This window comes from Pisolithus orientalis, assembly GCF_024613125.1.
Source record: "Pisolithus orientalis strain OTSU chromosome Unknown F5J12scaffold_9, whole genome shotgun sequence".
Classification (NCBI taxonomy): Eukaryota; Fungi; Basidiomycota; class Agaricomycetes; order Boletales; family Pisolithaceae; genus Pisolithus; species Pisolithus orientalis.
The window spans coordinates 1,131,344-1,143,462 of NW_026260790.1; the positions used below are offsets into that span (position 1 = coordinate 1,131,344).

The window sequence follows — 12,119 nt, forward strand, 5'->3', positions numbered from 1 at the left end:
GCTGCTGCAGGAGAAGCCGAGACGAAGCTGATGAAGTTTGCTTGTGTATCATGGGCAGTGCACATAGCCCACTGCAACGTTCTGTATCCCACCCTTCTTTTGGGGAGTCCGTCGATCAATAGAACTTGGCTGCGCTCTAAACGCCCCTTGTGATAATATTCACGTCTACCGTGATGTTACATAAAAGCTTGATCCCTCAGCAACAATGTCCATCATGCCTTCCACTGGCAGTGAAATTGCGACAACTGTATTCTCAGCATGCTCCCATCCCCTGGTACCAATGGCTGTGTCGGACTTTCTGTCCATGCACTGTGAGCCAGCACCGAGCCATGCTGGACCTCATCGATCACATTCGCAATACAGGGTATGCGTGTTTCCCTCATGTTCTTATACCCTATAATTATTGTCATCACCCTTATTAGGAATCTACCAATCAATAGAACTCCGCCACACTTCAAACGCCCCCCGAAAGTCCACGACTACATTAAAAGCTCGATCCGCTAACAAGGATACCCATCGACGATGTCCCCCACACCCTCTACTAACAGCGATATTGTGGCCAGTGTATTCTCCGAGTCGCTCCCATCTGCTGGCACCAATGACGGTGTCGAACCGTCTGACCTCCCCACTGCGAGACAGCGCCGTGCCACGATGGATTTCATCAATCGCCTTCGCAACACAGGGTATGTGTGTTTCCCTCTTGTTCTCACATCCCTTCTTTTTTGGAGCCTACTGATCAATAGAACTTGGCCGCACTCCAAACTTTCCCACAATGTTCACGACTACGTTAAAAGCTCAATTCGCCAATCAGGTTTCCCAACGACGATGTCCTCCACACCCTCTACTAACAGCGTATTCCCAGACTCACTCTCATCTGCTGGCACCAATGGCGGCGTCGGACTGTCTGACCCCGCCACTGCGAGCCAGCGGCGTGCCATGCTGGACCTTATCAGCCGCCTTCGTAACACAGGGTGTGTGTGTCCCTCACCTTGTATGCCGGCCGACACATAGATTTGCTCCCGTTCCAGGGTTCAGAGGGATATTGACCTCCCTATGATCGCTGTCATTGGCAATCAGAGTGCGGGAAAATCATCCCTCATCGAATCAATTTCTGGCATCACCCTTCCTCGTTCTCAGGGCACTTGTACAAGGTACATTATTCAACTTCTCATTCCATTGTAGTCGGTGACACTCCCCGTCCATGGAGGTGCCCTACGGAGTGTAAGCTTACGCGAGCAGACACACGATGGACCTGCGTCATCAAACTTCATTTCATTACCGACGAATATGGATTACCCATTAAACCCAAGATCATACCGTTTGGTGACCCCATCTCCGATAAGGCTCACGTAGAAGAGCGAATTCGCCGGGCACAGAGCGCGATTTTGAACCCGAACACCGACCATGAAAAATTTCTCGAAGGTGTCAAGGTTCCAGCAGAAGAAAATGAAACATCATTTTCACGAAACTACGTCTCCCTGGAGATCAGTGGTCGAGAGCTCGCTGACTTGTCGTTTGTCGATTTGCCTGGGCTTATCGCGAGCGTTGGACGTACAGGTAGTGCTAACGACATCGACTTAGTGAGAAACCTCGTCATATCATACATCGAGAAGCCAAGCTGTCTGATCCTTCTCACGGTTGCTTGCGAAAGCGAGTCTTACCATCCATTGAGTGCATACAAGCATTGATGTTTTCCATAGCGGATTTTGAGAATCAAGGGGCGCATCACCTTGCGAAGCAATATGATCCTGAAGGGGAAGCGTACAGTGGGTAAGTCACCGCGACCCTCGCCCCTTCTGCTCCGTTAACCTTGCCACTTGGCAGGTGTCCTCACGAAACCAGATCGCATTCCCCTTGGCGAAGAAGAATCATGGATCCGCCTCATCCAAAACGAAGTCGAACCACTTGAAAACAACTGGTATTGTGTCAAGCAGCCTAGCTCGCACGATATTTCCCAGGGTATAACCTGGCTTGGCGCTCGGAATATGGAGAGAGACTTCTTTGCAACAACAAAACCGTGGTCCAGTCGCGATTCGCATCTACATCAGTTCCTTGGCACCAGCAGACTTACAGAGCGGCTCAGTGCAATCCTCGCAGAGTTAATCGCCAGAAGGTGTGTTGCATACCTGTGTTAACCTTCTTTGTAGGTGCCATACCAGATCATGCTAATGGGTGTGCGCATGCAGACTCCCTGAGATCCAAGAAGAACTACAGGAGGTAATACTACAAGTGCAGAGTGAACTTGGAGAATTGCCGCCAGAGCCGTCAAGTAACCCCGTGGGCGAAATCCATCGTGTCCTGAACGGGTTCACCAAGGAGGTTTCAGAGTGTCTCAAAGGCACCCCCGACGAAAATGGAGTTGTGCAAACAATCCGAACTCATTTTGAAAACTTCAAACGAGAAATTTATTCCACGGCTCCCAGTTTCATGCCATGGGAGCGGAAAGATGCTCACCGGCACCCTAGATTGCCCGTCATCAAGTTTCTGTCAAATGAGGAAAATGTTGGCCGAGGGGATGAAAGTGACGATGATGAGCATGGTCCACTACCTGCCACTCTGTGTAGCATCGCCATATATATCGACGAGGTCATGCAAAGTGCCAAGAAGTCGGTCTCATTTCCATTCCTCCCGAGTGTTCTGTTAACCCTTTACAATACAGTGGCCGTACACGTGAACTGCCCGATTATTATCCCTTCGTTGTTCAAGAAACCTACATCTCGATGATAGTGAAGAAATGGCAAGAGCCTGCCATCGACCTTTTCGACATTGTAAATAGCATTATCAGGGAACGTGTCGGGAAAATAGTGGATGACCATTTCGCACATTTGGGGAAGGGTGGCGTCAAGCAAGCTGTGCTGTAAGTAACCTTGTTTGCTTTGCAGAGTAGGCTTCACGCACTGAGCCCTCCAAGGATGGTCGTTTACGACCATCTTGACCTGGCTGCGGCTCGTGCGAAGGAGAAAATTGATTGGTTACTTCAAGTGGAGAGAATGCCGGCGAACTCTGAACACTCATTGCTACACCGACTATCGTGACAAGTTCCTCGCGTACTACAGAGGCTGCAGAGGACAATAACTATGATCTCATGTCCAACATTCGAAAACTGGCAACCGACCGGAATAGAGTGGAGACCGTGAACAAGGCACTCTCTTCGCTGACAGAGCTCGGAATCTCAACGCAAGTCGATGATCTGACGAGATTGCTACCTTCTGATCCGTTAGAGGTGGCGCTGGGAATAATGGCAAGCGTCCAAGGATATTTTCAAGGTGAATACCTTATGATTCATATATATGTATATGTGTGTGTGTGTGAACGAAGAAAGCTAATATGCATTCGTTGACAGTTGCATACAAACGTTTCATTGACATGGTGCCCTTAGCAATCGACTATGAAATGGTCCGAGGACTGGAACGCGGCCTTCACGAGGCTCTCCTGGATGGGTTGCAAGTCACAGGTGCTGATGCACATGGACGCTGCGCTGCGATGCTTCAAGAACCTGCGGCTATTGCATCGAAGAGACAGGAACTGACAAAGAAGTTGGAGAGACTGCGTGCGGCACGCTACTGAACTGAAGCGGTTGACTGTTTGATAGTTGCAATCATTGAGCTTGTCTCTCTCGAGTTCTTTTGTGTCTTTGCTTCACTAACGGCCGGGCCGCCCTTTGCTTATCTGATTCACAATTGAATTCACTTCGAAAGTTGAATGACATGGCTGCGAGGCACATGTACTGTTGTCTCGACCTCAAATCCGACTCCATTACTGTCAGCGACCCAGTATATTCTGTAAGTGGTGACAACGCCTGACTATTTTACCAGTGACCCTCCCCATAACAATCGATTGACACACACATAACCCGATGCCCTTCTTGGTGGCTGCTTCCGCCTGCAGTTGCGAACCAGGTGCGTTTTGTACAACGACCTGCGGAGACAAGTTGGTTTCACGGGGGAACATCGGTCTTCAGGAGGCGCCGTCTCCCTAGCAGCGGAGCGATAAGTCGAGTATCCTGTGTGCTTCTCAATGTATGGACCAGTGCACTAGAGGCATCACGGTGATAACTACTGTGCGAAGCGTCTTGGCTTCTATTGCGCAGAAGTTCAGAGCCGGAACATTATTTAGGCGTGGCGTGTAGCTAAGGTATTACTCCCCCAGGCGATGATTCAATGGCCGTCAGTTCATATATTAGTGAGCGCGGGGAAGTCGGAAAGTGTTTATCATCTTCAGCGTTGCCACAAGACGTGGTGTGACCGCAGAAAGCCAGGCCCCGCGACAGGTTCGACCCATGTAGGAGGGTTCAAAGTGCACTGAATCACCCAATATCTTTTGACGTTACGTATCATTACACTCCAGGCAAGGGTATAAAATTGAGTTATTCACATCACTGCTTAGGCACAGTTTCGAATCCGAATGGCAGCGAGGGGTCGAAAACAGGTGGTTGAATGGTTGAATGACCAGGTCGCGGAGACGTTTTTGGAAATATACTATGGATATGGATAATTGTCCCACACATGGGAGAAGAAGTGGACCATACCTGGCGCTCGGGCAGGGGATACTCGTGCGACGAAGCAGTCCATAAAAGACGTTCGGTCTTCCCTTCGATGCTAGGCACCGTTGTATCAGTATCCGATGCTCTCCTCAACCCCATGCACCAGTAACTTACGCCTATGCATTCTGGGGTTCTCTGAAGAGGAAGGCAAAGACGCTACTAAAGTCTACACGCGGGTGCCCTTATCCTCGATCGTGACGACATAGGTATTGTCCACTCCGAGGGCCAGGTCGACCGTAAACTAGGGAAACCCGGTCAGTCAAGCCTTTGTAAATGACGCACAACATGAGAATTTCTTTAGGAAGCAAAACTCTACCAAGAAGGACTTTGACTAGAGCAGGAGGTGGGGGGTAAATGAGAGGCGGCCACGCGACTATAGGAATGCCGAGGTTTTCTTTCCCTGCAACAGAGGCAATGAAGTACTGACCGGGAAGGAGCCTGTTGGCCATGTTGAAGATAATAGTCGAGCACGTTGACTGGAAGAAGCACTGACAGCTTGTCACCGTTTTATCCTCTGAGGACCGAGTGTCTTCAAAGTCTTCGGAAGCCCGTGCATTCCACCCTCTAGGTAACGAGTGCACTTGCGCGTTCGACCAGCATTCGATTAGAGCAACCTTTGACGAAATTTTCTGCGCGCACGGAAGAAGCAACGTACCAGAACAGAGGAATGATTGTGAAGCCAGAGGTGTGGCGTCACGCAGGAGGACTTGATCGCCAACTTGCATTGCATATTGTGGAACCCAGATATCAGACGAAGATGCAAAATCAATCCTAGATTGGGTGCAAAAAAATCCTGCGAGACGTCACGCTGGTTGCACCGACCCGCGGCTCCGTATCATTTATTCGGTAGATGCATTAGTTACTTCGTGTGCCGCCAGACACAAATAGGCATACCCAAATTACATAATCAGCTCTCCCTCTCCACTCCGCTGAGCTATTCATGCGCCAACGGAGTCAGCGAGAGAAATGCCACCACGCCGTAAATCGTAGGCTTTGGCTAGCCAAACACGTTTCAGCTGAAGAGTAACTTCATGACCTCTCAGCGCTCAGCAGTCAACTGCGATGTGGCCTCTTCCATCTTGATAGTGGCGGATCATCACGGGTCCGCCATCTTAAGGTTTGCACATCAGATTAAATCACCGAGCTTATCTTACTGTAGCAACTTGCAGCAAGGTCTGTGAAAGCAATGCTCGACATTGCACTCATCTGTGGTACTAGTCTGGACTTTCTAATGATGTTGAATACGAGGTCATATGTACAAGGGAGAAAAGGAAACTATCATGGGGCGAGGCGATAGGTCACTATGGAGCTGATGCGCTGATTTCTGACTGGGGCGCTGTGGGTGTCAATGCTGCGGCAATTGATGGAATGGAAAGTTCGCCTCGTGTTCTTTACTATTGTCGACCGCATCTGATCACTTATTTACTTATGGTCCAACCACCCAGGCGAGACGTGGCCGTAGACCCACCTGTTGTATGATGATGAGCTTCTGCAGGCCATTGCAAGACAAGTCGAGACGAAAATGGGGAAATCTGCTTGTGTACCATAGGCACAGGCAGTGCACGCTGTCCACACCGCAGAGTTCTGCACATCTAGCTGACATATATCCTCGTGTTTTTCATTATCCCCAACCTTCTTTATAGGAGTTCTATTGATCAATAGGAGTTGGCCGCACTGCATATGCCCATGACATAAAAACAGGATCCACCAGTCGCATGAATTATCCCCCCAACAATGATGCCGTCCTTTCCGCGCCTCGCATTCTTAGACTCGCTTCCATCTGCTGGCACCAATGGCGGTGTCGGACTTTCCGACCCTGCCACTGCGAGCCAGCGTCGTGCCATGCTGGACCTAATCAACCGCCTTCGTAATACAGGGTACGTGTACATCCCTCGTGCTGCATGCCAACCGACACATAGATTGGTTCTTGTACCAGGGTTCAGAGGGATATTGACCTCCCTATGATTGCGGTCATCGGCAATCAAAGTGCAGGCAAATCATCCCTTATCGAATCAATTTCTGGCATCACCCTTCCTCGTTCTCAGGGCACTTGCACAAGGTATGTTATTCAACCTCTGGTCACTCCTAGTCAGTGACAATCCCCGTCCATGGAGGTGTCCTACGGAGTGCAAGCTTACACAAGCAGACACACCTTGGACTTGCGTCGTCAAACTTCACTTTATTACAGACGAACGTGGCTCACCCATTAAACCCATCATCATACCGTTTGGTGACCCCATCCCTGATAAGGTTCATGTAGAAGAGCGTATTCGCCGGGCACAGTGTGCAATTTTGAACTCAAACACCGACCATGAAAAATTCCTCGAAGTTGTCAAGGTCCCATCAGGTGGAAATGAAATATCATTTTCACGCAACTACGTTTCCTTGGAGATTAGTGGTCGAGAGCTCGCTGACCTGTCGTTTGTCGATTTGCCTGGGCTTATCGCGAGCGTTGGACTTGCAGGTAATGTCAACGACATCAAGTTAGTGAAAGACCTCGTCACATCATACATCGAGAAGCCAAGCTGTCTGATCCTTCTCACGGTTGCTTGCGAAAGCGAGTCTTACCATCCATTGAATGCATACAAGCATTGATGTTTTCTATAGCGGATTTTGAGAATCAAGGGGCGCATCACCTTGCAAAGCAACATGATCCAGAGGGGAAGCGTACAGTAGGTAAGTCACAGCGACTCTCTCCCCCTCTGCTCCGTTAACCTCGTCACATGGTAGGTGTCCTCACGAAACCAGATCGCATTCCCCGTGGCGAAGAAGAATCATGGATCCGTCTCATCCGAAACGAAGTTGAACCGCTTGATAACAACTGGTATTGTGTCAAGCAGCCAAGCTCTCATGATATTTCCCAGGGGATAAACTGGGTTGGCGCTCGGAGCATGGAGAGAGACTTCTTTGCAACAACAAAACCATGGTCCAGCCTCGATTCACATCTACACCGGTTCCTTGGCACCAGCAGTCTTACAGAGCGACTCAGTGCAATCCTTGCAGAGTTAATCGCCAGAAGGTGTGTTGTATATCCGTGTTAACCTTGTTTATGGGTGCTATACCAGATCATGCTAATGGGTGTGCGTATGCAGACTCCCTGAGATTCAAGAAGAACTGCAGGAGGTAATACTACAAGTGCAGAGTGAACTTGGAGAACTGCCGCCAGAGCCGTCGAGCAATCCCGTGGGCGAAATCCATCATGTCCTGAATGGGTTCACCAGGGAGGTTTCGGAGTGTCTTAAAGGCACCCCGGACGAAAACGGACTTGTGCAAACAATCCGAACCCATTCTGAAAAGTTCAAACGAGAGATATATTCCACGGCTCCTAATTTCGTGCCATGGGAGCGGAAAGATACTCGCAGGCGAACAAAATTGCCCGCCATCAAGTTTTTGTCAAATGAGGAAACTGTTGACCAAACGGATGAAGGTGATGACGACGAGCCCGGTCCATCACCTGTTATGCGTCGTCGCCCTGCTAAAATTACCGTTAGAGCCATCTACCAAGGCTATGGGCGAAATTCATCATAACATGAACGGGTTCGCCTCGATATTTTTGGAGGATCGTAAAGGAACCCCTGACGAGAATGGGCTTGTACAATCCCCACGACCTCATTTCGCCAACGTCAAACACGAAGTCTATCTCACGGCCCCTATTCCCGATCCATGGGAGGGGAAGGATACTCAGCGGCGCGCAAAACTTGCAGCCAGGCTTTTGCCAGACTGAGGAAAACATCGACAGAGCGGCCGGAAGTGATCGGGTGCAGCAGGATACTTACTTGCGGACAAAATTGTCCTGGATCCAAGCCCCCATCGAATAAGAAAAATATCGACAGAGGTCATGATAAGCCTGGACTACCTATTATGTTGCACGACAATCCCATATACATTGACGAGGTCATGCGAAGAGCCCAGAAGTCGGTCTTAGTTCTATTCCTCCAGAGTGTTTCATTAACTCTTCACAATACAGCGGCCGCACACGTGAACTGCCTGATTATTATCCCTTCGTTGTCCAAGCGGCCTATATTTCCATGATAGTGAAGAAATGGCAAGAACCCGCCATCGACCTTTTTGACATTGTACATAGCACTATTAAGGAACGCGTCGGGAAAATGGTGGATGACCATTTCGCACGTTTGGGGAAGGGTGGCCTCAAGGAACGCGTGCTGTAAGTAATCGGTTTGCCTTACATAGGCGTCGCATACTGAGTCATCCAAGGATGATCGTTTGCGACCACCTTGACCTAGCTGCAACTCGCGCGAAGGAGAAAGTGAATTGGTTACTTCAAGTGGAGAGAGCGCCTGCAACTCTGAATACTCATTACTACACCGACTATCGTGACAAGTTCCTCGCATACTACAGAGGCTGCAGAGAAAATAACCAGGATATCATGTCCAACATTCGACAACTGGCGGTCGACCAGAATAGAGTGGAGACCTGTGAACAGGGCGCTGTCGACGCTGAAGGAGCTCGGAATCTCTGCGACAGTTGATGATTTGCCCAGATTGCTACCCCCGGACCCATTGGAGGTGGCGCTGGGAATAATGGCGAGCGTCCGAGGGTATTTTCAAGGTGTATACCTTGTAATTCTTCCAATCCGAACGACGAAAGCTGATGACATTCATTGACAGTTGCATACAAGCGTTTCGTTGACATGGTGCATTTGGCAATTGACCACGAAATGGTCCGAGGAATGGAACGCGGCCTCGACGAGGCCCTCCTGGACAGACTGCAAGTTGCAGGTGATGGTGCACACGAGCGCTGTGCTGCGATGCTCCAAGAACCTGCGGCCATCGCATCGAAGAGACAAGAACTATTGAAGAAGTTAGAAAGACTGCGTGCGGCACGTACTGAGCTGACGCGGTTGAGTGTTTGAGGTTCCCACTGGTGTTTGTTTGCCTCTTCTGTACTGTCCCTTTGTTTCGCCAACCACTTGGTCTGCCTTTTGCTTAACTGAATGTACTTGTTTTGATATTCGAGTAACGTTGCCACGAAGTGCGTGTGCTCTTGACCCAACCTGAAATGCGATTCAATTATTGTCAACCAGTTAGTATATTCTTTAAGTGGTGTCCTGGGTGCAGTGAAGTTGGAAGGTATTACTATCCTCGATGTTGTCGCAGGATTCCAAAAAGCTAGGTACTGCGAAGAGCGACTAGTCCAACTCACGCAGTGGGGCTCAAAGAACGGTGAAGTGACATCACACAACATTCTTTAGATCATACAGGACACGCATTGTTACAATCGTTACACTTCAGACACGACTACAAAGTTACCTTGCTCACATCACTCCCGAGGTACAGGTGTCAATCTGAACAGCTGCGAAGGGAGGAATCGAGGGGGTTCGGATGGTTGAACAATTAAAGGGCGGAGAAAGATCTGGAAATATGATGTAAATAATTGTTCCATATGCAGGAGAAGCGGTGGACTATACCTGACGCTCAGGAAGGGGCTCATCGCGCGGCGGAGCAGTCCATCCAAGAGGTTCACCCCTCCTTTCGATGCTGGGCATCATCGAATCGATGCGTGACTCTCATTGATCCCAAGCACTGGTAACTTACGTGTATGCATTCTGAGGCTCACTGTAGGTGATAATCCACTCCTCGGCAGGTTCGTTTTCAACGGCAAAGACACGCTCGTTGGCCGCGGGTGTTCCTTTTCTCGAGAAGGATAACGTATGTGTTGTTCCCTCCATTGACCGGCTCGATCGTAAACTGACCAAACCAAGGTCAACCAGGTTCTGATAAACAACGCACAAGATGAGAATTACCCTGGGAGGCAGAACTCCATCGGGGAGGACTATGACTGGAATGGGAGGCGGGGGAAAAATAGGAATAGGCGGTATATTAGAAACGCCAAGGTTTTCATTGTCTGCCACAGAGGTGATGATGTACTGGCCGTGGAGAAGCTTGTCAGCCATGTTGAAGATAATAGTTGGGCGGCTTCGTTCGGAAAGCAGCGACACCCCATCGCCCTTTTATCCTCTGAGGATTGAGTACCTGTACCTTCAAGGTCTTCGGAAGGCCTTGGATTCCACACGTCAAGGTCATGAGGACACTTTCATTTTCAATACTACTGGATTAGAACAAGCTCTGATGGAATGTTCTGAAGAAGCATACCAGGATAGAGTGATCAATGCGAAGCCTGAGGTACGGCACCTTACTGGAGGACTTGTGCGTCAATTTGCATTGCATATTGCGGGAACCGAAGACCAGACGAAGGGCGCAAAAACCGTCCTAGATCGGATATAAGTTGTCATAGAATCGTGCTCGTGCTGTCACGCAAGTTTGCGCAATAGAGACTTCATGCAACAAGGGTATCGTAGGAGCGAGGACTTACCTTGGGATCCCACTTTACTTGGGGTACACTGAAGACCACTAGCGTTTTTGACACAGAAGTCTTCCCGGAATGCCGCGCAGGGGTTGGTTCTCTCGACATACCCTCGGATGACCATCTGCTGAGTGGGATGATTGTGAAGGATACTCTACCCAGATAATCACTCCGTAACCTGGCCGTTTTGTGAGGAACTTACCTAGTGCTGAACCCATTGGAGATCGTCTCTTATCCACATCGTTGACTCGCTCGCGATATAGGATGGGTACGAAACTACCATATTGTACGAGCTAAACGCCAACCAGGTCCCTGGCGGTGCACTGGTGCCCACAATTGCGCCAGGTTGACATATTTGAATGGAGCAACAAAATTCGGAGCTTCTAGTATTCGCATTTCAAAGATCCCTCGGAACTTTGCGATTGTAGAGATGTTCGGAAGTAAAAGTCAGGTGCGAGGTGTGACCGGATGTCAGCGCTTCAGTTAATAGAGTCCAGGCTGCTACATACCAAAAACGACATCAATGTCAAACATTGCTTTTTACATGACCTTGGTACCAGGGTCAACTTCAGTCGCCAGAGCCCGGGTTCTTCCTCCCAGCTGCACAGTGTCCCTCCAGATGTGGAGGGAAAAAATGTTGTTGGGATTTACATACTTTGGACACAACTTCAAACTTAATTCGCGCTTGGAGAAGTTCAAGGATCGTAGGTGGGAACACATTGGAGAAGACACTTCGTCAGATAGGTGGTGATGCGCTTGTGGGGCGAGGGGCTCATTTCAGCCGCGTGGTGTGGCTCTTGAGTTCAGTTTCAAACAATGACAGTAAGTATCCCAGGGGAGGGCACACGCTGCAACCCCATCTCCACGCAGAAACGTTTTGCCTCAGTCAACCCTCCAGTCGTTTAGCCAACAAATGGGCGACAGCCTAGTAAGGGCGATGGCGCTCCCATCAGAGTTGATTTTTCAGTTGGCTCGATATGCACAGCTGTTGTAACGAAGGAATTAGGATATGTGGAGAGGTTGAGTCAAGTTGTGCAGGTTTTTGTAAGGTTTTTCAAGGCCCGAGATATGTAAGTACTCAATTCACTCCCCCTTTGTTGTGTTGTCGTCCATGCTGCAATATCTGACCTAGCTCGCGCGAGTGGAACGCACTCTAATCTTAGGAAAACTCAAACGCGGACGGGGTAACATGCGTTGAGGCTTCCAAATCACCATGCGGAGGGCGACGCAGCCCCAGACACCTTCAAAAGCT

General features: G+C 49.5%; 4 protein-coding genes across 4 annotated transcripts; 3 read left to right on the forward strand and 1 right to left on the reverse strand.

Moving 5' to 3' along the window:
- Window positions 1-522: 522 nt before the first annotated feature.
- F5J12DRAFT_781897 (P-loop containing nucleoside triphosphate hydrolase protein) lies at window positions 523-3,567 on the forward strand (the record flags this gene model as incomplete). Its single annotated transcript, XM_051742637.1, has 11 exons — window positions 523-683; window positions 744-971; window positions 1,029-1,151; window positions 1,208-1,580; window positions 1,701-1,770; window positions 1,825-2,113; window positions 2,187-2,606; window positions 2,660-2,857; window positions 2,888-2,971; window positions 3,040-3,266; window positions 3,344-3,567. The coding sequence occupies 11 exons, from the start codon at window positions 523-525 to the stop codon at window positions 3,565-3,567; spliced, it is 2,397 nt and encodes a 798-aa protein (XP_051601533.1).
- A 2,535-nt stretch (window positions 3,568-6,102) lies between these two features.
- F5J12DRAFT_571352 (P-loop containing nucleoside triphosphate hydrolase protein) lies at window positions 6,103-8,233 on the forward strand. Its single transcript, XM_051740115.1, has 6 exons — window positions 6,103-6,420; window positions 6,480-6,602; window positions 6,658-7,100; window positions 7,151-7,219; window positions 7,274-7,562; window positions 7,636-8,233. Exons 1-6 carry the CDS (start codon window positions 6,278-6,280, stop codon window positions 8,069-8,071), a joined length of 1,503 nt encoding a protein of 500 aa, XP_051601534.1. The 5' UTR covers window positions 6,103-6,277; the 3' UTR covers window positions 8,072-8,233.
- A 526-nt stretch (window positions 8,234-8,759) lies between these two features.
- On the forward strand, window positions 8,760-9,583 carry F5J12DRAFT_822774 (uncharacterized protein; the record flags this gene model as incomplete). The annotated part of the gene is made up of 3 exons (XM_051745363.1): window positions 8,760-8,969; window positions 9,007-9,112; window positions 9,172-9,583. The coding sequence occupies 3 exons, from the start codon at window positions 8,760-8,762 to the stop codon at window positions 9,414-9,416; spliced, it is 561 nt and encodes a 186-aa protein (XP_051601535.1). The 3' UTR covers window positions 9,417-9,583.
- A 132-nt stretch (window positions 9,584-9,715) lies between these two features.
- F5J12DRAFT_912319 (uncharacterized protein) lies at window positions 9,716-10,775 on the reverse strand. Its single transcript, XM_051749062.1, has 3 exons — window positions 10,099-10,775; window positions 9,972-10,041; window positions 9,716-9,916 (listed from the first exon to the last, which is right to left on the reverse strand). The coding sequence occupies exons 1-3, from the start codon at window positions 10,455-10,457 to the stop codon at window positions 9,824-9,826; spliced, it is 522 nt and encodes a 173-aa protein (XP_051601536.1). The 5' UTR covers window positions 10,458-10,775; the 3' UTR covers window positions 9,716-9,823.
- Window positions 10,776-12,119: the final 1,344 nt, after the last annotated feature.

Coding starts and splice junctions, on each gene's coding strand:
- F5J12DRAFT_912319 (XM_051749062.1), bottom strand. CDS start 10,457: ATGGCTGACAAGCTTCTCCACGGCCAGTACATCATCACCTCTGTGGCA. Junction 10,042..10,098: donor GAGCCTCAGAATGCATACAC/GTAAGTTACCAG, acceptor GATGATGCCCAG/CATCGAAAGGAGGGGTGAAC. Junction 9,917..9,971: donor AGCCCCTTCCTGAGCGTCAG/GTATAGTCCACC, acceptor TCATATTTCCAG/ATCTTTCTCCGCCCTTTAAT.
- F5J12DRAFT_571352 (XM_051740115.1), top strand. CDS start 6,278: ATGATGCCGTCCTTTCCGCGCCTCGCATTCTTAGACTCGCTTCCATCT. Junction 6,603..6,657: donor TCTCAGGGCACTTGCACAAG/GTATGTTATTCA, acceptor CCGTCCATGGAG/GTGTCCTACGGAGTGCAAGC. Junction 7,563..7,635: donor GCAGAGTTAATCGCCAGAAG/GTGTGTTGTATA, acceptor GTGCGTATGCAG/ACTCCCTGAGATTCAAGAAG.